The 25,245-nt window shown below is 43.9% G+C and overlaps 1 protein-coding gene across 3 annotated transcripts in view; it reads left to right on the plus strand.

Moving 5' to 3' along the window:
* DHX35 (DEAH-box helicase 35) overlaps positions 1-7,054 on the plus strand; it is a 29,653-nt gene extending 22,599 nt beyond the window's left edge. For 2 of the 3 annotated variants that reach the window (XM_031047653.2, XM_031047654.2), the window contains exons 19-22: positions 554-635; positions 1,175-1,246; positions 3,927-4,065; positions 5,391-7,054. In XM_031047653.2, the coding sequence (XP_030903513.1) occupies positions 554-635; positions 1,175-1,246; positions 3,927-4,065; positions 5,391-5,435 (338 nt within the window). In that variant the 3' untranslated portion in view covers positions 5,436-7,054. Of the gene's footprint in view, positions 1-553; positions 636-1,174; positions 1,247-3,926; positions 4,066-5,390 lie in introns of those variants that run through there. The other variant, XR_004080358.1, reaches the window with a different exon arrangement.
* The last annotated feature ends 18,191 nt before the right edge of the window (positions 7,055-25,245 follow it).

Genomic DNA, 25,245 nt, shown 5'->3' on the forward strand with positions numbered 1-25,245 from the left:
CTAACAATGAGCACAGAAGAGCATTTTAGCCAATTTTTGCAATTAACATTTAGTCCTGTCTTTATTAGTTACATTTTCCAGCAAGAGATTATAGCCACAGATTATATTTACCAAAAGAGTCATAAAAAGATCACCCCGTTCCCTCTTTTGGGTTTCCAATAAGCCATATTTCTAGCATGTTCAAAATGATGTACAATCACTGGGATCTGATTGCTGGCTGCGCTGTACATGCAGGGGAGCCACGAGTAGTTCTCAGCACTTGTCTTTAACTGCTCTGAAAAATCAGAGGTTGATTTTTAGGTATCACACAAGGTTGCTCTTAGGACTATGAAACTATCTACAGGGAGACACCAGTGGCAACAGTAGAATTTTACATGGTAATCTTGATTTGCTGTGAAATTAAAGTCAAAAGAGATTGCAGGGCTTGTCTTCCTTCCAGCCTTTGTTATTAAAGCATGACGCATTGTAAGAAGTTGTTTGAGATGATTAAGTGGAATGTTAGGTATTTTTGCCATTCCATTGACTCATTTTAGAGGAAAACTTTTCTTTTCAGGTGATCCAGATCCTGTTTTGAGATGCATAGTTTCTGGATTCTTTGCAAACGCAGCTAAATTCCACTCTACTGGAGCTTACAGGTAAATATATAGAGTTTCATTACAACTGTTGCTTAGTTGCAAAGCTCCCTTGACTGGATAGGTCTAAGTATAATCAACACACAGATACTTCTTTAGACAATTTCAATAAGAAACACGTGACAATTGATTTACTAAATATGTGAAGTTTTGTATTTTCAAACTGCTTTAGTGTTTATCTCTTTGGCAAATGTAAATAAAGTTGCTGATAGTGGGAAGCTGTTTCTAAGAGTAATTAGTTTGTGTTAATGTAAGAAAGTACAGTTGTAGTGCAGCAGTGTTGTAAGCACTTCAAGGGCCCTCAGTAAAAGCCTGAAAACGCTGCCTTTTCATTTTAATACAGGTAGAACTCCTAGGACATTAAAGTGTCAGTTGCTCGCAGGATTTAAGCTTGGTTTCATCTGTTCATTAAACACAAATGGTTTTAATTTGATCCAGCTCTTTTGTTGTTGCCTTTTATTAACATTCTTACTGGGGATGAAAGGAACCATCTGTTAAACAATGAATATATGTACAGTCTGAAATGCTGTTTTGCTTTCCAGGACTATCCGTGATGACCAGGAGCTTCATATCCACCCCACTTCGGTGTTGTATGCAGAGAAACCTCCACGCTGGTAAGTTAAACCTGCTTGCACTTGTTTTGTGATCTTGGAAAGACAATTTCAGCATTCAGACATTTTCATGAATGACCGTTCCCCTTAAGTGGAGGAATAGATGTAGAAGGTCGGGGTTCCCTCAGTGAGAATTCAATTGCTATTTCCTTCGCAACTTTTTGTATAGGCAGTGTCCAAATATATCACGGAGATAGAGTGACATTTAGCTGCCAAAAAAACCTGCAGAGGCTTCGAAGCAGAGTCAGGTAACCCTGCTTTAACGGGCACCGTATCTTGCACTGCAGATTGCTCTTTGAGTGGTCTCTGTACCTATATAAAACTAGGATTAATTTACTTTTATTAAACCTATTAGGGGTATGATTCTATGAAATATCCTGCCAAATAGCTGCTGAAGTAATTGCAAATGGCTGATGCAACAAGTTCTGGCTGCTTAGCAAGTTGAGGAAAGAAATGGTTGTACCTTTGTGTTAGTGAGGATTTTACAGTTTCATTTTGTATGTCAGAGGTGCTCAGATGACAAATAGATGCATTCCTAACAATCAGGCAGCACGATCAATCTGAAGTGTTTGGACTTCTGTCCTTCTTTGCCTCTTGCTGAGACTTTGAAGGATAAACTTCACCGATACCATCTGTTGTCTTTGAATTGGACTCCTCCACCTGGTGCATTGGATTTACAGAAGTATAACTGGTTGGAACTTGGCCACCAATTACTGCAGCGGAAAGGACTCAGTCAGAGATCAATATGATCAGACAAAAAGCCATTTATTGCAAAGCATTAACTCCTTATATACTATTGCTTACACACACCTACAGCAATTTGGCATATCATGATTGGATACTTGTCTTGAAGACCCTTAATGACTAGCATATAATTGGTTAAGCACAGGTGTGAGAACTTGACCTCGAACACTTGCCAACAGTCCACAGTTCTCATCACTCAGTGAATTCCAGCTTCTTCTTATCTTGCTTGCTTAAGCTTCCTCGGGCCTCCCATGGCCTTGCTTTATCCCTCAGAGTTATTCAGAGCTCATGTACCAAATATCCATTCTCCTGTGAGAACACTGTCTCCACAAATTACATTGGCTCACAAAGCAGAAATGAGTTCAGCACATTGTACCAATTCTTCAGGGCTGAGTTAAGCAGTGTGTAGCTCTGTAGGTCTTGTGATAATGCTACAACCAGCTGAAAGACACTACTGGCTACAGGGGTTGTGTAAGAGTTTAACTTACTCAGGAACTCTGATTTCTGTGCTACTGCTGCCTGGGCAACCATTCTCTACTAAAGGCTTCAATTGTCTGTCACAGGTGTATATTGAATGTGTTCTTGTTTGTGTTTGTTTTCCTCAGGTTTCTCTTAAGTTGTATTAATTTGTGTGTCTTGGCTGCATTTGGCAGAGCAGAGAATTTTGGACTTATTCCTTCTTGCTTTTGGGAGCAAAACATCAATTAATGAGAGGCCATAAACCTTGTGGGTTTGCAGCTCTACTGTGTGTAGAGGGCAGATAATGTGGCTTTGCACTTCCTTGGTAAAAATTTCTTTTCCTGCTGAAGGGTGACTTCAGAAATAGGTTGTCCATACTGGCAAGCTGTTCATGCTGGCAGCAGTGATTGAGTCCACAGGGGTTTCTGTTTCTGAATTTCTTACAGGAAATGTTCTGGTAGTAGTTAAAGGTGTTTTGTACCTCTAATCCTTATCTTGACTGTCTGCAGACAGGCACCAGAGATAGTCATGCTGTCGTTTGTGCCCTACTTGTTACAGGTCCAGGGTTTTCATGCTTTTGAATCCTTATTCATGGTATCACAGAGTAACTAATATTCTCTCTTCCAAAGCATCTGTTAAGAGTCCCCCTTGGCTCCAGTGTAAGAAATATTCTTTCTTCTGTACCTTGCAATCCAGATGTCCTAATAGTAAGTCAGGGTGTTTTTAATGGTACTCTAAAGGTTGTATTAATATGAAGTACTCTGAAAACCAGAGGGAAGGAGGTATAACATAAAGACTTTCTTGTCATTCAGATATCAGTACTATATCTTGTCATTCAGATATCAGTACTATATCTTGTCATTCAGATATCAGTACTATATCTGTCAGTTTATATGTGAAACTACATACTAGAGATATGTATAAATACCGAGTCTAAATATAGAATCAGAGACAGGTTTGGGTGGAAGAGACCTGAAAGCCCACCCAGTTCCAGCCCCTTGCCACAGGCAGGGACACTTTCCACTAGAGCAGCTTGCTCCGAACCCCTGTGTCCAACCTGGCCTTGAACACTGCCAGGGATGGGGCAGCCACAGCTTCTCTGGGCACCCTGTGCCAGCGACTCAGCACCCTCCCAGGGAAGAGCTTCTGCCTAAGAGCTCATCTCAATCTCTCCTCTGGCAGTTTAAAGCCATTCCCCATGGCCTGTCCTTCCAGGCCCTTGTCCCAAGCCCCTCTCCAGGTTTCCTGCAGCCCCTTTAGACTTCAGGAGCCTTCTCTTGTCCAGGCTGCCCCAGCCCAGCTCTCTCAGCCTGGCTTCAAAGCAGAGCTGCTCCAGCCCTCCCAGTATCTCCATGGCTTCCTCTGGACACGATCTGGCAGCTCCATGTCCCTCTTGTGCTGTTGTCACCAACATAATGCTGTTCACATCTCTCTCCCTCATTGCTATAAAGCAAACACTTTTAAAATTTTTCTTCTCCAGGGTTGTCTACAATGAAGTCATACAGACTGCGAAATATTACATGAGAGATGTGACTGCTGTCGAATCTGCGTGGCTCTTGGAACTGGCACCTCATTTTTACCAGCAAGTAGTGGTACAGGATCAGCATAAAGCCCAAGCGGTACCATTGCTATATTAGCAGCTCTTGCATCTGAACATCTAATGTGTTCATATTTTGTTGTTGTCTATTTAATGGTACAAAAATAATTCAGTTTTGTTCATTTTAGTGGTTATAATATAAAAAAAGAATATACTGAATTGATTCATTAAAGCTTTTTCCTTAAAATCCAGCCAACAGATGTTATCTCAAACTTACAAAATAGAGTATCACTAGTAAACAAAGCCTTCAACCATTTTACACTTGTATATATGCACTTGGTAGCACTTTTCTGATGAGCACTATGGGTAGGCAGTGGTTATAGGTTGCATAATAATTTAGGAGAGTCTTTACATACTTTGCAAATTTGAGTGGATTTAGAGCCTTTTTTGAGCATTAATTATATTTAATAACAATACATAAAAATCTGCTCTTTTCAAACTTGAAATGGCAAAGGAAAGCTGCTATGTGTGCAAGGTTTTATTACAAATTCTGTTGCGTGTACATAACTTTTAGAATCCCAGACTGCTTTGTGTTGGAAGGGTTCTTAAAGCTCCTCCATTTCCAACCCCTGCCACGGACAGGGACACCTTCCACTGGAGCAGCTTGCTCCAAGCCCCTGTGTCCAACCTGGCCTTGAACACTGCCAGGGATGGGGCAGCCACAGGTTTTCTGGGCACCCTGTGCCAGCGCCTCAGCAGCCTCACAGAGAAGAGCTTCTGCCTAAGAGCTCATCTCAGTCTCCCCTGTTCTGGCAGGTTAAAGCCATTCCCCTTTGTCCTATCGCATTCTGCAAGTGTGGTGTAAAAAGGAGATGAACTCATACTCCAGTTATATCAGATCTGTTCCCTTTTGACTCATGTATTTACATGTTGTAACATCCCATACACAACATAATGTCCCCTTATGATATGACCTCTTCATGGGCTAAGTTTGGGGTGACTTCCTTCATGCTTTCATTCCACACTTCAGTAGGCCTTTAAGAGCCTGGAGGTTCAACAGTCCAGTGCAACTATGGCTGCAGTGTTAATACATTATTTAAAGTCTTGTACTTCATGCACCTACTCCTAGTGTGTGTGCAGCTGTGTTGTTTGGAGCACGCATACCTTTATCTGCATTTTTACAGAAATACTAGAAGGTCGTATTTTATACCAAGCCAGAATCACACTGTGGATTTTCGATTTCATAGGTTTATTTTAGCTCTATCAGTAACAAGCAGAGCTTGGGAAGTGTTGTCTTTGATACTTGTATAAGAATTTCTTTAACTTGAAATGACTGAACACATTCTAGTTGAACTTTAGTCCAGTTGTGCTGTATATGCTATTCAGTTTTGTTTTCTTTTCTTGCAGCATCTTTCCTCGACAGCAAAGCGGGCTAAAGTAGGAGACCAGTGATTTGACATGACTTAAGTCTCGTGTCATCAGATGCAGAGCCTACCAGTGATGTGAAGCTGGCTACAGTCCCTTCAGGAGTCAGTCCATTAGCAATTTGATCTTCCATCAACTTAAATGTTTAAATGCCTGCCAGGATTTGTAGGGGTTTATGCATGACCAGTACCTTGTAAACCTATATAGAGCTTGCATTATGGACATTTTATTCTTTGCCTACTTGACCACCGTTGTTAATCTGGGCATGTTGCTCCTCCTAAATAGGTAGAAAAATAATTTAAAAAGTAAGAGGACATGCAAGACCACAAAAACCTGAAACCTTCAAGAAGGAAACTGATTTCCTAGAGTGGTATATGGCTGCCTGATGAGATGTGGAACAGGTACCCTGCCTCCTATTACCTAGAGCACTGTGACTACTACCGGCCAAACTGAGCCTGGCTCCTGACAGCAGGAGCTCAGGGCAATGAACTAGCCCTTGAAATACAAGGTGCTGTCAGCAAAACATTGATTCCACGTTGGACCATCCCAGACTGGTGCAGCAAAAGTCTCCTGCTTGTGGTCAAGCTGCCCCTGGATCCCTGTGCTGTGACAGTCCTTCTGTAGGACAGTGTCTTGTTTCAATACACAAGAATTCAGCTTGGGGAGAGGGAGAAGGACCAGCTCAGTATTTCTTTTAGAAAGATAAAGTTTTTGCTCAGTCTGGGGATACTCACATGTGTTGCTTTGCTTTGCTTTTTTTTTTAACTATTTTTTCCTAACAAGTGAAAAGATGGAGCTTCACTGCTTGGAAATCCCAGAAGATTTGAGCAGGGGTTTATCATGCAACACTGTTTTTTTAGCAAAGAGGAAAATGCTCTGTCCTTTCCTATAAAGAACACAATCCTATATGTTTCTTTTATTAAGGATCTGTTCTTTGTTGCTTGGGACTGTCCTTCATGTGTTATTGAAGATAAAGATGTTCTGAACAGTTGCTGCTTTAATCAGACTCTATGGCTGCTTTTCAGTAAGGAACTGCACATTTTGGATACATATATTTATTTTAGAAACACATTGTTTGAAAATGTTCTTTTTATGAGGCACCTGATATGATGGATGGGTTTGGGCATCTCAACTAGAATTTTATTTTCTTTTTTTTTAAAAAGGATGTAAATAGGCAAAAATTTCTACATAGAACAAATGCCTTCCTCATCATAGGGCTACCTTGAAAACATTCTTGAGAGCTTCTTTACCCTCTCCCTTCCAAACACCTGCAGAGGGAAGATGTTGTGTCATGTGCAGTATGTGTCTGCTCAGTGTCTGTGTACTGTCTGCCAGCACAAAAAGTTGTACCAGTCTCCATGTATAGCACCAGCAGGATGACAAACCACATCACCTTCCTTCTTGTTTCCCTGTGAAACCTCGTCTTTGGATTTCTTTCTCTTAGAGTGGAAGCTCTTTGGGGCAGGGACTGTCTCTTAGCCAGAGCCCAGAACAGTGTTGGCACTTACTAAAAAGATTGAATTTGTAGGTGTTTTTTTTCCTCTTAAAGGACTGGGGAAAGAGCTGAAAATGAAAACATGTAAAATGTGTGTGTCTCTGTCTTCTGGAAGTATTCTGAAGAAAAATAAAACCGTTGAATTAAGGAAGCTTGAGAGTGCATCACTTCTGCCTGAGTAGTGGGCGATTCCTCAGCATACAGGACAGTTGTAGTGAGCTGGTCTGACCTGGGCTGGGATGGCAGTGGATGACCACTTCACTGCTGGTTCTGGGCATTTCTGGTGGTTCTGGAAAACTCTCGTCTCTGGGTGCCCTCTTCCCTGGCTGTGCAGCTGCCAGATTTTCTCTTGGAATGATTGTAACTCCTGCTGAGTTCAGACCCAAGGAGGTACAGGCTTCGGACATGCTGCAAGCAATTGTGCTTTTAGAACAAGTGCAATAGGTCTTTGTAAACAAAACCAGAAACTGAGCCTTAGGTCTTTAGCAGTTTTACAAACTGCTGAGGCTTTGCCAGAGGTGCAAACACAGAACAGGCAGACTTTATACTGGCGAGGCAGACTAAAGAGAGTACCTTTGGGGAGAAAGCACTCTGCATCAGAAATGTGGACTCTTTGAACGTGTTTGAAGACAGAGACCCAAAACTTAGAAGACCTGAAAATCTCTTTACTTTGTAAAATGCTGGCCTGCATCTCTCAGTTAAATTTATACATAACATTAGGCTTTAAATAACTTTGATTGAGATGAGTAACTGTGCCTTGTTCTTGGCTCTTTGCTGCATAAAGAATCTGTGCTGTTGTGAGGGAGGCCAGAGTCATTTGAAGATGGTTGTGAGGAGTTTATAAAACAGATTATGGATTTTAAACCTGGCTTTTAAAGACTGAGGTTAAAATACAAGGCTCTTGAATCAAAAGCCTTATGTGGGCATGAAATAGAAGTCATGCCACCACTGGCAAAGATATACATTGTTTTGAAGAGTGAATTTACAATCCATTAATGTCAAATTACCATAGAGGAAAAAAAGAAACTATACTCCACAAATCCATCAGGAAGCACTCTCAGTGCTCCTAGTCATGACCTTAGTATTGTCTGTTATAAGATGTAGTTAAATCAGAATAAAATTCGGCTGAGACAGTATTAATTGAACTGTATTTCGCATCTTGTAGATTAAAAATAATTCTGATATACTGATGGGAAAAGAGACACAAATCTCCCTGCTTCCTCTGGAGGCAGAGACAATTAATTAAAGACTAAAATGAAAAAAAGGAAATAAGGGAGAGGTGCTATTTCTTCTTGGTGCATGATGGTAAAAGTGCCTGTATAATGCAATGCCAGGTTGGATTGGGTTTGGAGCAAGCTGCTCTAATGGAAGATGTCCCTGCCTGTGGCAAAGGGTTGGAACTGGGTGAGCTTTAATGTCCCTTCCAACCCTGAGGTCCCTTCCCCAACCCAAACCAGGCTGTGACTCCATGATATGTAATTGAGTGATCACCCAACAATGTTCTCTAAAGGTACATCAAGGTAATGTGATGTAACTTATTTTAAGCTGAGTTCATTTTATATATGTGTTATGAGAAGCACAGATAGGCATTGGGAAAAGAGGTAAGCATGTATCTTTTACCAACCCCCCCCTAGTTTAGCAGAACCAGGTACCTGTGTAACTCATTCTAGATCTGGTGGTTCAGATCCCTTCTGGCTCGTGGGCAAGGGCAAACAGTTAATAGTTTCCTGACCCAGCAAATGTTAAAACAGGACAGAGATGCTGAGGTGGAAGTGCTGGAACAGCATTTCTGCATGGGGAATGTGAGGCCTTAGGAATGTTCTTTAAAATCAGCTGTATTGTTCACAAACTTTCTGATTATGAGGGAGGGATGGGCTGCGCTGGTTCTGCTGGGAGCCTTGGTGGTAGGAAAGGAGGGGAAGGAAGAGCAGAGCAGCAGAGCAGTGTCTGCAGGGAAGGGGGAGGATTTCTTCACCATGGGTTCACCTTGTGACTCACACAGGGCATTGCCTGATGACTGCTCTGGGTGCTCCTGAGCAGGTAGTTACTGAACTGCTGGCTTGGCCAGTGTGAAACTGAACTTCCAGGAGCTGATTGGGAATGAATTAGCAGAGCCAATACTGCTGTGCTTGTGCCCTTTGTATGACTGTGGTAATAGAACCCCCAACCACCAGGAAAGTCTGTCCTTGTATCCAGTTTCTGAATGTTCTCAGACTTGCAGAGCTTTTGTCCCTGCGAGATTGGACGGGGTTTTTCTCCTGTCAGTTTAAACTTCATCTTTCTCTGGAAGCTTTCTCAGGGATAAGCATTTTTGGCTCGAACCTGCCTGCACTTTGAGCAAGGTGCCGGTAGGTGGCAGGCGGCGGTTTCGAGTGGTTCTATTTTGGAGAACAAAAAATGACCCATTCATCTTACAGGTTTTCCTCCTCCTTCAGTTCTAACATTTAGCTGGTTTAGTGATAAGTGGGATGAGAAAGGGTAAAGGAAAAAGCTGTCCTTAGTATGGGATAAAGTATAATGTAGAGTGTGGTGATCAGTGGAGAAGCTCATATCGCTGTGTGTCCCTCCGGTTTCTCTGCAGTGCAGAAGCATGAGTTCCCTGCTTTGCTTGTACAGCCTCTGCCTGCAAGGGTCCTTGTGAAGTCAGTGGGTCTCAGACCTGACCAAAAGGTCGCCCACTGGCTCCCTGTACACCCCATCCCGTGCTACGTTGCTGGGCAAAGTCAAAACTTCCAGGAGAAAGAGCAGGACATAGATCAAAAACTTGCAATGGCTTCTTGGCTCCCTTCAGGCCAAAAAATAGGTTGTTCATTGCAGGTGACTTTTGGCACAAGGATGATCCTTCTGGACAGGGCATGTTTTGATGCCCTGAAACACCTTCCATGGAACTTGTGCTGTTTCTCTTTTCAGGATCTGGTGAGATAATCAGCATTTCATAGAACCACAGACTGGGAAGGGACCTTAACACTCATCCAGTTCTAACCCCCTGCCACAGGCAAGGACACCTTGCCCTAGAGCAGGTTGCTCAAACAGGTTGTTCATAAATGACCCATGAGCTGTGCAACAGCCAGGCTGAAGCGAGAGCAGCGAAGGAACCTTTTCAGATGAGCTAGGTCCTGAAAGAGCCAGGCTTGTGTTCAGTCCTACTGCTAAGAGCAGGATGTTTGTAAGGCAGAGCTGATCCCCTCTTCTTCCTGTTCTTCCCCTTGCCTATTAATGCTCCGGGAGGCCAAAGACTGTTTCCAAGTGTGTGGATATGCACGTGAGAGTTTGGTATCTGGGACAACAAGGCACAGATGTGGCCATGGTGAAGGCATGCTTATGCCCCAGCCTTGAGAGCACAGGGAGCCTCTAGGATGGCACTATTCAAAATGTCCCCACTGGTGCTGTTCTGCAAGCAGGATTTGTGGCATATGAGCATGTCTGCCACACACACTGTGGGTAGATCTGTGTATCATTAGTGTAATTCATCTTTGCACCCTTCTGTTTAAGTGCCATTTGGAGGCCTCCTGAGGATGTGCTGGACCACAAGGAAGACTTGTGAAGATGAGGGAGGAAGTCCAAGTGGAAAACACTTGTCATTAAATGAAGAATGAAGGGAGCAGTGGTGAAAGGAGGGCTGCAGATATATGCCTGGTAAGAATAGCTGCTACTCTGGACCTGCTCTACATCATCCTGCTGTTCTCCATATGTGAAAGCTGTTTATAGATGCCTCCTAATTCTTGTCCTTTTGTCACCAAATCCTTTTGAGTATATTTAAGGGTCTTCTTGTCAGTGTGAGGAGTGGAATACAGAGGGGAGATGCATTGTAAGAGGAGATCCCAGGGACCAGTAAAGCTGGGATGTACGGAAACCCACTACTCGATTCTTACTGATTTGAGTGAAGTTCTCATTAGGATTTGGAAGCTTTCCAGGAACCTTTGTACCTCAGCAAAGCAAGAATTTCTGGCAAGATGAGTATTTTAGGTTTTGCCAGAATTCCCGCATCAGGTGCAATGAGAGAAGAGTTGAGCTGAGCCTAACGGAGCTTTGAGCAGGGCAGAGCCATGCTGACAGCACCCAGTGGAACCGTGGTGGAAGGTACAGCGCCAGTGCTCAGCACCAGCACAGGACTCTTGAGGTGGGTTCTCCAGGGAGAAACACATTCGTGGATCTCAGGGGTAAACCAGACTGCTCTGGGGCGGCTCAATTGTGTGTGTATTTGTGCTTTGGGTTTACAGAAGTTAGAAGATGAACATTGTGTATCTGCCTCCTCCTCTGGCGTTTTATTGTGGAATGGGTTTTCTATTGGAGACAGAAAGAACTGGAACATCTGAATTTTGCTGCTGACTTTGTTTCTCACTGGGTAAATCTACTTGTAGTTCATTTGACTGTATTGTAAACACAGTGAAATTGTACCTCGTACAGCAGTAGGAGAATAACGTCTGTCAAATACATTGACACCCACAAACACAATGCTTTCTGGGAGGCAGAAATGATTTTGGCAAGTGTGTTTGTGTGTTTGGAGTTTTGTCACCAAAACTGACTGAAATGTTTTGAGAGAAAACTCCTTCTAAAGCCAGCCATTAGCAGATTGCTGACGTCTGATGTTTCCCTGTGCTCACTGCTCTTCCAGTGCTTCATTTGAATTGCACGGTTTTCCTTGCTTCTATTTCTCTTTTATGTGTTTGGGTTTATTTATGTCACTTGTCTCCCTTTAATTCCTCCTTTATGGTCACTAAAGGAAAAGTAGTAAAGAAAGTGAGTCTCCTCTTTTCTCCTGACATAGTCGAGTGGCAGGAAGCAGCCTGCCATGTCTCTCTCCTCCCCATGCTTTTCTTCTGCAGAAAGGTGCAGCCTCGCAAGTGTGTGTTGCTTTCCCTTTCTTTCTATTTGAGGAAAAAAGGAAACAGAAACAGAGAAACTTCAAAGCATAAATAAAGTTTTAGAATCTTCCTTAGAAAAAAGATAAAAACCTTTTTAATGAAAAGTTTTCCAGGAGGTGGGGGAAAGAAGAAAGGTTCTGGGCCCCTCTGCAACTGCCCAGCCACTTGGGCTTTGTCTCTCCAAGCTGTGCTCTGCACAATCACAGTCTCAGCTCTCCAACTCATGGGGCCTTTATAATGAAATAAAAGGTCAGTTCTTTAGACCCCCGACCTTCCTCGTTTGCTGCTTCATGTCCGAGTTGTGTTGGCTGAAGTGCTGATGTGGTGCAATGGAGGTGGGAAGAATCAGAAAGCTCCTGCTGCCCACAGGCTGTTGCTCAAATCTTGGTGCTTATGTGATGCTGAATAGGCAATATGGGACTCCTAAATGGAGCAACATGTGGTAAGTATCTAAGGAAAAATGGGAAGTGGATCAAATTAATGATTACGAGGAGCAGCTTTTCCAAGCAGCTTCTTGTCTGAATAGCAGGTATGGATCAGTGGTTTGGAAGGTCTTTTAACATCTTTAAAGATTAAAGCCTGCAATCACTGTAGTGTAAACTTGCATTAGTTATTTACAGTTACATGCATGAAAGGGCTTTGGGTGTGAGTCAGAGATCTGCAAGGTCTAACTCCTGGACATCTGGCTCCAGCAGTGGACACCGCAGGCTTGTGTAGGTGTCTCATCTTCAACTCAATGCAAAGGAACTGTTGATGCTAAAGGATAAGTTTCAGTTTGCTGGATAGGACACCCACATAAGGTAGCCAGGGAAAGGTGAGTTTGAGGTGGTGGTACCAGTGGGAGCTCAGCTCTTTGGGGTATTGTAAAAAATCCCATGGAACTGGGATTCTAAAAGCCTCCCATAGATGATGTAGACATAGGTGAACCAGTTCTGAAACTGGAAACCCAGAACTCAGACATCAGTGGGATGCTGATGGCCACCAGTGATTCAGCTGTGCTTGAGTTGCATGAGGGAGATGGACTGAGTTCCCCATTTCTTTGACCTTTGCTAGTAAGTGCAAAGCTGTAAGGATGGCGAGTTCCTGGCTTTAGCTCTTGGTACCTCAGCACTGTTCTGCTGCAAAACAGTTAAAATTAGGATTTTGATATTTATAGGATGAGATGGATTAATGGTAAAATCCTACCCCCTGTGATGCCTCAATGCTTGGCTTAGGAGAACACAGTGGGGCTTCTAAGGCCTCTTCAGTTGAGGGTGGTAAAACTCCCCACCACCATGAGAGAGTCTGGGGGTGCACCCTCTGAGTACAGGCCAGATACCTCCTGTAAAATGTAACTAGCATTTCATTGGCCTGGGGGAAGGAGTGTGGCTGCAGCTCTGCAACAGCAGCTCCCCAGGGAGCAGGGACGTCCAAATCCCTGTATCTGCACGAGAGGGACACAGGACAAAACACTTTGCTGGGGCTCTGGGGCACAGCAATAGCTGGGACCACACAGCCCAACCCCACTGAGCTGAGCCAGGGGAGTTGGGCACAAGCACTCGGGTCCATAGTGAAGGCTGGAGAGTTGATGATGCTGACAGCAGGGACAGCCAGGCTCAGAGGCACGCAAGTAACAAATTGAACAGTGAATATCTTAAGATGACTTTGGTTTATTGTCCAGATCGGGTCAGTGGAAAAAAATATTGGGAGACTGAGCAAAGAGACAGGCTGCTTTAGCAGATAAATGGACTGATCATTTCATATTGAGGAACAATCTCTAAAACATAGTTTACTGCGCAGCTGAGGGCTGAAGCATTTGCTGATGCCAAGAGCTCCTTCTTTGACCCTAGGCACACATGGAATTAAATGGCGCGGTGTTTTTTGATGGTTAAACTCCCCGAAGAAGACACTTCATTTGTTACTGGTGCTCTGATGAAGTAAAGTGTGGTTTATATGTACAAGGCCAGCCTTCAACTCATCTCAGAATGAATGGAGAGGTAAAATTGAATTTTACACTCCTGCTGCTATGATTAATGTAGGGGCTTTCGGATCCGGTGGCTGGCCGCAGGAGGGCAATGCAGGCTCATTCTGCAGGAGCCTGCCTGCCTGCACTTATGCAAAGGGATGCCAAAGAGAGGGATTCTGCATAAATGAATAGCTATTGTAAGAATAAACCTGTTATAGCAATAAATTCCCCCTGTACCCATCTCAGCGCAGCCCTCTGATATGAAGCTGCACCTGACAAAGGAATAAACTTGTTAGATGAATGAAAGAGCTTATGTGCATTAAATCAGAGAGTCTAATGCCAGGAGACTAAGAGAGGGCTCTGAAGAACTGGTCATGAAGCTTCCCCGCTGTACCTCACTGAGGAATGGAAACACAATAAAGCTGCTTGAGGGAAATGCTCAGTGTTGGTCGGGATGTGCGGGGCTGGATTGCTTTGGACCTTCAGCTGTCTTGCTCTGTCCTCTAGGATGGCTTGGAGGAAGGCACAGTGAGATCCTAGGGGTTTTGAAAGCTTCTCACAGGCAGGAGAGGGACAAACTGCCCAGAAGCCCTAGAAATGTGTATTGTCCTCATCCACTTAAGGAGCAAAGGAGCGGGTGAGACCTTTCACCATCTCTGCAGCTCAGGACTTCAAAAGGCTAAATATCAGAGTTTGCAACAGGAAAAGAATATGGAAACCTGTCAGTTCTGCTCTGGTGAAGTCAATGGACACCCACCTCTGTGGCTTTAATGGGACTGAAAATAGAACTATGTAAATCATTGATTTTTAAAAAATTTTAAGCATCAAAGTGAAGCATCTTTTACTTTGTATTTATTATTGGAATGCAAAACTGGAAATACTGGGTTTGGTCTTGCCAAGGTTCTTATTCCAGGTTAGTTATTTCCAAATTTAAATACAATTGTAGGTTTCCTTCACTAGAAACACTTCCCAGCTCAAGATGTGAACAGATCCCACTGCTGGTGGAGTTTGCAGGAGTGCTGGGAAAGCCAAAGCTCTGGAAGGGAGCCTGGGTGGAGGAGCAGCTCTTTCTGTACCTGGGAATATTTCTCAGATGTTGAGCATGGAATGAGCTGACTCCTGTTGGGCAGCAGTTTGTTAGTCTGGAAGTTAGCAACCTCCTGCCAGTGGTGTGGCTGGAACGGCTTCTCCATCCTCTAGGCTGGTACAGGGTGATTAAACACCCTGTGCCTGCAGGAGGGCTGCCTTTTGCAGTGTTCCCCAAAACACCTCTGGTGTTTGGTATCATTTAAACAGAGACCTTTGGAAGCTGTGGCAGCACTGCTCATTTTTCTGTGCCACACAAATGTCATTTTATTATGCTTTCTGAGCTACAGAGATAGGAGGAAAAGTTTTACTTTTGGGGATAAAAGTGCTTACGATCCTCTTAGCTCAATAGTGAGAATGTGTGACTTGAGGGGTTCAGAGTTTGTATAGAGGGATCTTTTGAAAAAGCTTTGATGTCAGGAAAAATCCACAGGGAAACCACATCTTCTTTTTGGTACTCTGAAGCTGCAGCACTCATTTCCCTGCTTTTCCAGCCAGCCCAGTGTAAGCCCACGGGTCATATGTCTGCTCCAGAGGAGGCCACAGAGCTGCTGGGAGGGCTGGAGCAGCTCTGCTCTAGAGCCAGGCTGAGAGAGCTGGGCTGGGACAGCCTGGACAAGAGAAGGCTCCTGAAGGGGAACCTCAGAGCAGCTCCAGTGCCTAAAGGGGCTGCAGGAAACCTGGAGAGGGGCTTGGGACAAGGGCCTGTAGGGACAGGCCAAGGGGAATGGCTTGAACCTGCCAGAACAGGGGAGACTGAGATGAGCTCTTAGGCAGAAGCTCTTCCCTGTGAAGGTGCTGAGACGCTGGCACAGGGTGCCCAGAGAAGCTGTGGCTGCCCCATCCCTGGCAGTGTTCAAGGCCAGGTTGGACACAGGGGCTTGGAGCAAGCTGCTCCAGTGGAAGATGTTCCTGTCTGTGGCAGGGGTTGGAGCTGGATGAGCTTTAAGGTCCCTTCAACCCAAACCAGCCTGGTATTGTGTGATTTGTGACCCTTTCCACTAGCAAAGGCACCTGTATCAGGTATAGAATCATAGAATCATAGAATAGTTAGGGTTGGAAAGGACCTTAAGATCATCTAGTTCCAACCCTCCTGCCATTATGATTATGGCCAGCAGTATTAAAATCATCACTGTTATAAATGGAACTTTGACAGCTGTTGGCCACTTCTCTGGTATCAAGAGGTGCAAAGTGTGACAAGCTGCTTTCTGGAGCCTACAATAGATGTCACTCACTCCAGATTTAGGCTGGGATGAAACACGTGGCAGTGGTGGAGGGGTCCCTGTTACTTCCCACAGTGACCCTGAGCCCATCCGTCCTGTGCAGGGTGATGTGACAGGAGGTGGTGCTTTGGTAGGTGCTGTGCAGTGGTGGGCAGTGGGTGCTGGCTGACAAACAGCAAATGACAAACGGCTGAAGGCAAACAATGAGTGAGGTGGGAAAAGGAAATAGTGTTTTCGACAATCTGCTGCTGCGGGGTGGGGGAGAAGGACCAAAGACCCCTAAAGGACGATGAGCCAGGGAGAAAGGGATAAGTTAACATTAAATGGGCATGTGGTGACAGAGGGGGAGATGGTGGGACAGCGGGAAATGCAGCAGGAGTCTGGAGAAAATCGATATGAGATAAGCGTTGCGGGGTAGCGCTGTTCATCAGGTGACAAAGTTAAAGGCAGGAAGACATTAAAAGTGAGAAAATATCACTGACCCCCTGCAGTATTGATCAAACAGCTGAGACACTCAAGGCCAAAGTCACTAATAAAGTGAGATGTATCAGCAAGAAGCCCATAAGAGCAGCTGAGTTGGCTTCCGAAGGTCTTAAAAATAAAATGTATCTGCAAAAGTTCTTGTTAACCATCTTCTTTGTCTTGTTAGGTGCAAAGAAGACAAAACAGCTTTGTGGAGAGGCACAGCCAGCGAGCCGAGATACATGAAGGTTTGCTGTGTTATTAAAAGGGATTTGAAACCTGGGTGGATTTTGCAGTGGAGAGAAGAGTTGGTAATGCTGGGGATGGACAGCAGTTCTGCAAGCTGCTGCTGCCAGCTCTGCCAGGACACCTGCAGGAGCCAACGGGCTCTGCTCAGCAATCATACGTGGAGTCATGCCCCAAAATTCTGGCTGCACAACTAAATGGGTGCTGCTGTCTCAGCCTGTCTGCCTGAACTCCTGAGATGATAACATTGCACATCTGCTAGCGATGTCCCAGGAGCCTTAAATGTGGCCTTAAATCAGTTTACAGTGGGAAGCTGGGGCTATTTGTATTGAAGTGCCTGAAATCATGGCAGGAGGGTTTGATGCCCTCATTTCTTTTGCTTTTTGAAATAGGTTCAGTTCAGCTTGTGTTGGTGCAAACACAACCCTCAATATCCTCTTTTACAATTACCCTAACACATCGTCATCTGTTCAAAATGTTTTCTTCATGCACCTTCTGTTACCTGCCTTGTGGTTGTTGAGATCCTGAGAACTGCGAAAGCGGAGTTGGGTGGGATGGGGGGGTTGGCTCAGAAACAAAAGTTAAAAACAAAAAACTCACTCTTTTGTTTGGTTTTTTTGGTTGTTTTTCATTTGTTTTTTTTGTTTGTTTGTTTGGTTGGTTGGTTTGGTTTTTTTCCTTTTTTGAGAGAGAGGAATTTTGCTCCCACTGGTTCCTGTCTTTCCTCTGTTTTTTGCCCACCTTCCTTATGGAACAAGAAGATAAAAGTAAATACGAACTTACCTACTGAAAGTACACATGAGATCCCTGTTAGAACAATGCTAAGGTGTCCTTAAAGTAGATGGACCATGAATAATTTTAGCATAAGGACTAACAGCTCCTCACAGGGAGTTTTCTTTGGGTAAGAGTGTTCAAAGGGCAATGACAGAGGAGAAGGGATTTGTGAAGCTCAGCTATAAGGAAAAGAGATGAAAGGAACTGCTGCTTCATCAGGTTTCTATATGATAGTAGAAACAGCTGCACCTGAAATTCATAGCTGAAGATGTTAAAACCAGAAGACTTTGCTCTGTTGAATGGGGTTACCATTGGAAATGTATTGCAAATTTTAACCAGTCTGTTTTACATGCAGCAAAGATGGATCAGCGAGCAGAGATTAATTTAATTAAATCAATATGATCACTAAGCCTCATAATAAAACCTTAAATAAAAACTTTGGGGAGAAAAATTGATCACCATTGCTGGGTATGAGCTGGAACAACTGTTTGTTCATTAAACACTTGTTCCAGCAGTTTAGAACTTGACTGACATCTCCCTCTCCCCATTTCCCCATCTTGTCACATGAGAATAAAACTGGTAACTGATCCTGAGGACTTTTGTTTTAATTTTGCTGTTAGCTCTTCCTGTATTGAAGGTTTGAACACATTGTGGCAGAAGGAAACCCCACTGCAACCCTTTGCACCTCTGTCCCTTCAGAAGGGCGCAGTTGTGCCTCTGTTGCTGTTTCCAGGCATTTTCTTTCGAGCATATTTTGTTAACTAAGCAGGAGCAATGAGTGAGATTTTTAAATGGTCAGTGATCTTGGGCATGCAGCTACTGGGTGACCAAGTGCTTCTTGCATACCCTGTTGGTTTTATTCTCTGCTGAGCCTGTTCTGTTTTATACTCTTACGTCCTAGGGAAACATCAGCTGAGATACCTCGGCAGATAGGAAAAGTAATGAAGGAGATGGAACATCTGCCGTGATCACACGTGTGATGAGGTGTGTGCGGCTGCCTTCACAGAATATCACACCTCTGAAATAGGCTTTTCCCAAAAATATCTGAATCTGTCTTGTTAATGTTGCTGGCAGGTTCACAGAGGGGATTTGTTATGTCCATTCTTAAAACAGCACTGTTTTCCTTTCAAGCACACATGTATTCATGCAGCTGGGTAGTTGCTGTAAGCATGCTGCATCAGGAGACTATTCACAGTTATAAGGACTCAGAGCATCACCTGACTGGTGATTCCTCTTTAAGTGATTGCTGTGTCCTGTGACAAAGCAGAGCATTTTAGCCTTTCAGCAAGATCACCTTGCTGGACCTGTGTCACTGGACACATGAGTAATCCAGTAGATTGCTGCTGCAAGTATCAGTGCCATCAGACCCTCTTCATCTCTCCCCCTTCCAATTCATCAGTGTTCTTCCTGTAATTTCTGACTTTTTATAGAAGACACATCAATTAGACAGTTTGTCTATAGCTGTTGAGCAGTGCAAGTGAGTGTGTGGATGTTGCATGTGCCCTTCTGGACCTGTCTCCATAACTGCTTACTCCATCCCTGTCCTTCCAAAGCAAAGCTGAGCCACAGTGGAGTTTGCTGCTAACACAGAGGCTTTTCCCATGCTGCCTCATAAGAAACACTGGTGCCCCTGACTTCAACTGATGGGGTGTAAGGACCTGGGCAGAGCCTGCTGCCTTGATGAGGCCAGCCCGAGTAGTGGGATTAACAGATGATGTGCCAGTGCTGGGGTGCCTGCACGCACCATCAGTGTGGTGCTCGTCCTGCCTGTTGGTATGGTAACAACCTGTTATTTAGTGGAAGGCACCATCCATAGCACCGTCCAGCTATTTGTACTTGTCTAATTATTGTTACTCTTTGCATTTGCTTCCAGTGTATGAGTAATGGAAGAGGGTTAGAGGGAAGGGAAGGTGCAGGGGGAAGAGAGCAGTGATTTGTGGGAGAGGTATCTCATCTCGGAGAGGAGGACATTCATCTTGCTGAGCATCCACATGCAGACCCAGCAGTGACTGACAGGGCTTGGGTGGGCACTGTGGTGACATTTAAGGTTGTTTTGATCTGTGAGCACTGGTTACTCATGTTTTGATTTCTAAATTTTCACCAACAAGCCAGTTGTTCTGAAAGTGAGCCATCTGCTAGGAGACCTGAAGAGATGAGGAAAGACTTCTCAGAACCTGATCCAAGCTATTGGGCTCATCCTTGGTAACTAAAATCTCTCACTTTGTGTAAGAGCTAGTTTTAATTAATTAAACTAGATTAAACAGGTGCTTTCTCCTCCAACACCCAAAGGTAATTCTAGGTTTTTCAGTGCAGAAATCTTTATTCAAACTGGGACAGCAGACATAGCTTTATAACAAGCCTTCCTTCAGTCCAGCATGTTTATGACTGCAGTAAAGCACAGTTGCCCCTCAGGGCACGATGGTTTTGTTGGGAGATTTGTCTTGTCGTGGCTGGGTGTAATGGTGGGTGGGAAATAGACCCCTGATGCATCTTTATTTGTATGTGTGTGTATGTGTTCACCTGCCTCCTGGGAGAAGTTCCCAGAATAATGCTGCTCGCCTACCAGAGGGATTCTCTGTGTTTTATTACAGTCTAATTTAGAGTCAGTTAGCCTGCTTTAGTGGAGTACAAAGTAGTTTGCCCTTCTGGAGATTTATAGGAGAGAACAGAATATTTTGTAAGGGTGGAGAATGAGATGTTTAATTCCTGCTTCATTGAGAGATGTATAAATTGGAAATCTGGATGTGTCAAAATAGAAGATAAAGCCCAGTATCAACTTAAATAAACTTTTGTTAACTGAGCATTTTGTGTTTCACACAGCTTATCTGTGATATATTTAAGCACTGCACACTTCCAGCAAGTAGACACTTGTAGCACACTTCCAATCAGCCTGTCAATAAGGATTCCTTTGGCCACTGCCGTCTAGCAAAGATCAGCTTGTACCTTCTGTAGTAGAGCTTGTATTTGATGCAACAAATCTTCCCCTTGGTTTAGTGATACTTAAACATCTAGAACCAAGAAAGCTCAACAACATGCTGTCTGGCTCCTGTTGTTTCACAGGTGTATGTTACACATGGGGTGTTTATAGGTGCAATGCAGGAATTCTCTCCAGGATCACCTTTATTGCACACTTTGATGCCGCTCTGAAGAGGGATCTATGCTGATAGTTCTGTTTTGTTTTTATTTTTATATTTGTTTTTTGGGATTTTTTCCAACTGATTCCTGAGAGGAGGTTTCTTGAAGTCTGCATAAGTTCATATTATGCCCTGATCCATGATTATAGAGAATTTCATGCTTATATTGCTCTTTAGGCTGTTCTGTTAGCAGAGGCTTCCACTGTTGATGCAGAACCATATTTAGCAGCATGAGGCCTTTGCAAGGCGATCAAACAGTTCTTACTCTGCTCCAGAGAGGGCAGCGGGTAAATCCAGCAGCTGATGTCTTCTCCTTCAGCATGCTCTTGGTTTCTAGGAAAAAACTGTAAGTATGTGCTTCAGTAAATAAATGGTTGTATGAGAAGGAAGATGCTGGGCCTGGACTAGAACTAGAGGGGTTGCTACCAGGGGTAACACAGGCTTTCTGTTTGTACTGATGGTATTGCACTTTGGAGGATGTTTGGGAACCAGTACAGCCAAAACCCAGAATGGTCAAATACAGGTTTTCCACAGTAGAAGCAAAACTCCTCAAAGACCTTTTCCTGCCTCCCCTGAATTCTGGAGGCATGCACCGTATTCCCAGTAACATCCTGATATCTCAGGACCCTAAGTCCACTGTGGGGAAGGCCACTGAGGTGAAGTGTTGGGAGTTTGCTGTGGTAGGGATGGGAAGCAGTTTTGTTCTTTGTTCCCTTTGCAATCCACAGTGGCTGGGCACCAAATTAGTGTTTCTTTCCCCTGAGCAGTTGGTTCTGTTTATTGCTAATAGACTTGCAAACCAAAGCCATTCTTTCTTCTGGGGACAGGAACAGTTTTGAAGCTCCCCAAGAGTAAAGGTATATTGTCTCGATCAAAAAATCAATGTGCTTAACCATAAGATCTGCTCATACTTGAATGTTTCTTGGTAAGTAAATTAGAAGACGTTTCTTGGCTGAATTTCCCTGCTGTCCCAGCTCATGGCCAAGCATCTCTGTTCTCCCCTTGCCCTGGTGTGCAGGCAGGCCCTGATTATAGGGGAACGCTGGGGCTGCATTTAGCCTGCCTGTTCAGTAATCTGATCTGGGAAGGGAAGAAACAAAAGACCTCAGCTATAAAAGGCGCCCACACAAGCCAATCCAAGGGCATGTGGTGGTAACAGCCAATTATGATGGTATTATAAAAGACGGTATTACAGCACTGAGAGTATTGACTGAACCTTTAGCCATTGCAGACACTGAAAGAGAGAGAAAGAATGAGTGTGAGGTCAATATATGCATCTTTAGACCTATTTATCTCTGGGTGCTTTTTCCATTCCCCTTCCTGTTCAATATGGCATAATTTACCTTCATAAAGTGTTCGGCGTCAGGGGTCCATTATCAGAGTAATCAGTTTTGATTAGTAGAGAAAGGGTACAAAATTGTTTAGCCTCTAGATAGAACTGTGAAGAGTGAGTAAACTATGCTTGACAGCACCTAATGCAGTTAGAATGTAGACTTAATTTGATTCCAATTCGTTATGGCTTTCCGTGATTTCAAGCATCTATTGGTTTGTTAGAAAAATATAATAGGAAATGGGCCGTGGCAGGTGGGAGGGGAGAGGGAGGAGAGAGATAATTTAAGTTTGCAGGATGCAATTTTCCTCAATATAAACATTCTAATGCAATTTGATGCCCGCTGTGTTTTGGTGCGCCAGGCGGGAGCTTCTATTCTGTAGCTTTATTGTTGGCACTTGGAGTATATTGGGGGTAACCCAGGCTGGAGGTTGGTGGCTTATTCCCAATGCCATGAGCTGAGCTTCAGAAATTCTGTCTTGCACTACAGAGCTGGGAGTCAAGGATCTTGTCTTTCCTTCCCAGCTCTTCCCCTCGTGCAATATTACAGCACTAGCATCCTCCTAACTTGTGCTTGCTCTTTTTGAAATGCAGTGGAGAATCATGTAAAATCCATTAATGATGGCAGAGGTCTTGGAGATCCTCCAGTGAAACATGTCTCCTGCTTTGAAGTCAAACATTAATCAGGATGTGATTAATGCTACTGAATATACCATCAGTGTAGGAAAAGTCAATTATGATTTTACTAAGCAATGACTTCACCCTGCTCTGATTCTCAGGACAGCTCACAGAACAGCAATACATAATGCTGGAAAGGATTAGCTGGTTTCCCAATCTGCTGTAATTAGTTGGTTTGAATCCTTAGCCCTATCTTAGTTATGCCTAAGGCAGCTGCTTTACAAGTGATGTCTCTGCCTCTCCCACCTGAAAGCAGAGGATAGTCAGTTAAAACCATGACTCAGTTTTTTCCATCTCTAATTTAGCTTAATGATGTTTGGGGAAGAATTGTGAATCTGAAGCCTGTGTTGCTTCTTTTGAACCTGGGAGACTGATGTGGCAACTTAGATTAACCCCACTGCAAACACGAGCATCGTTGCTTAAGGACTTTGCTTAAAGACCCGATGTGCCTTGGAGTTAAAGTTTGTAAACTTACCCAGTATTCTGGTTGTTGAATGGAATAGTTCTGTGTATCAGTGTAAGGTGAGAAAGGGAACTCTGATCAGCACTGCAGATTTGGGACCATGGAGCCAAAAAGTTTGTTTTCTTTTGAGGGGCTGAAGGCAAAAGACTAGACTATGGACACACCTTTGACAGACTGAAATAAAAGGACTTTACCCTGCATTTATCCATGATGAATTCTACAGGAACATCTCTTACCTCCTGCTTGTTTTGTTTGCTTTTGTAGCAAAATTTGTCTTTACTAGAAAATTTAAGTCATGTGTTATTTAAATGCAGGAAGAGATGAAATGAAAGGAGAAAAGGCTCTATATTTGTACGATGTGTTTCTTCATCTACCTCACTTCAAAGACTTATGGAGTTCCTGGTCAGAACCCTTCTCCCACCTTCGCAGCTGCAGGAGGTGGATATCACCTCAGTGCCACCACCCTGCCCAGGGTACCCTGCCACATGCTCTATCATCCTCTGTTTTCCTAGACATAGAATGGTTTGTGTTGGAAGGGATCTTAAAGCTCATCAGTTCCAACCCCTTCCATGGGCAGGGACACCTTCCACTGGAGCAGCTTGCTCCAAGCCCCTGTGTCCAACCTGGCCTTGAACACTGCCAGGGATGGAGCGTTTACCACTTCTTTGGGCAACCGGTACCAGCACCTCACCAACCTCACAGGGAAGAGCTTTTTCCTTATCTTTAACCTGAGCTTCCCCTGTTTCAGTTTGAACCCATTACCCCTTGTCCTATCGCTACAGTCCCTGATGAAGAGTCCCTCTCCTCCATCCTTGTATTCTGGTTCTGAGGTGGTGGAGTGGGACTGGCCCCTGCACACATCTGCCTCCCATTACATCCCTGATTGTGATGGGAAGTGATGCACAGGGGCAGTTGTCATTCAGGTCAGGGTTCAGGGATTAGTCCTACAGCATGTGCAAATGGGGAAATCCACACTTTGTTAGATGTGTTCCAATCCCCCCACCCCCTGCTTTGCCCTTACAGTAAAGTGGCACCAAGATTTCATTTTAGCCTGGCACTGGATAAATGATCAGCCAGAGAGAGGCAAGGAGATGAGGGCACAGAGCAGGGCTGGCCAGAGGTCACCAGCAGCACACCTGTGGTGAGAGGTGCAGTGAGGCACACGGCAGCACCTGGGGCATCTGCAGCTATAAAAAGTTATGCAGATATAAAGTTGATGGTAAAACCTGAGTCTGCCAACTCCCACTGTATTTAACTGAAGCTTTTAAACCCTTCTCAGATACCCACTGTGTTCTAAATTTCCCTTTTTCTGTCTCCCTCCATTTTCGTATTCCAAGAGAAGTCAAAGAATTAGTAGAAAACCAGACAGATTTCTGTGTGTTGGCCAGTGAAGTCCAACAAGGGATCAGCCTGGATCTTGCATCCACCAAGCCAAGCTGAAGTGCTGGAGCTCGCACTGAGTCACACACAGCTGCTGGTATCATGTTTGCTTCTGCCATTGATGCTAATGTTACTTGTCCTGGGTGAATTGATCAATAACCTTTTACATGGCATATTCTTTTTCTTTGAGCTTTATCTATAAAGTTAGAGCTGGGCAAATCAATTTGCGTAATAGGATCTCTAGTCACAGATCCTTCAGTATTTGGTCCCTCTAGTGACCAGAGCTTTTAGTATGTTTTAATGCTTGGAAACAGAGACAGTGCTGCCTGCTCTTGTGCTTTTACTGAGTCTGAAGATATTCGGTCTTGTGTTTATAGTTTCAGCTCTTAGAAGCAAATGACTGCAGGAGAATCTTGGCTTTTGTTTTAAAGCATTTTTAGTAATTGTGGTTTGAAAGAATGGCTTTAAAATGTGATCTGGCTCTACTGTAAAGACTCAGGAACTAGAAAGCAAATAAAAACTTCAGTTAAAATACCATAACCCCTATTATTTTTTTAGCTACTTGTGCTTTTCTTTGAGGGGTGGATAACTTATACTCATAAAATATGTCTATCTATCTAAATCTACCTGTTTGGAGATGTTCAGTTGCAATTTTATCATTTGGAAGCTTAGGTTTAAGTAAGGAATTGACAAGCAGTTACCATCAATTACAACAAAAATATGTGAAACTGCTCTCCTCCTGTGTTGCTTCACTTA

This window comes from Melopsittacus undulatus, chromosome 10, assembly GCF_012275295.1.
Source record: "Melopsittacus undulatus isolate bMelUnd1 chromosome 10, bMelUnd1.mat.Z, whole genome shotgun sequence".
Lineage (NCBI taxonomy): Eukaryota > Metazoa > Chordata > Aves > Psittaciformes > Psittaculidae > Melopsittacus > Melopsittacus undulatus.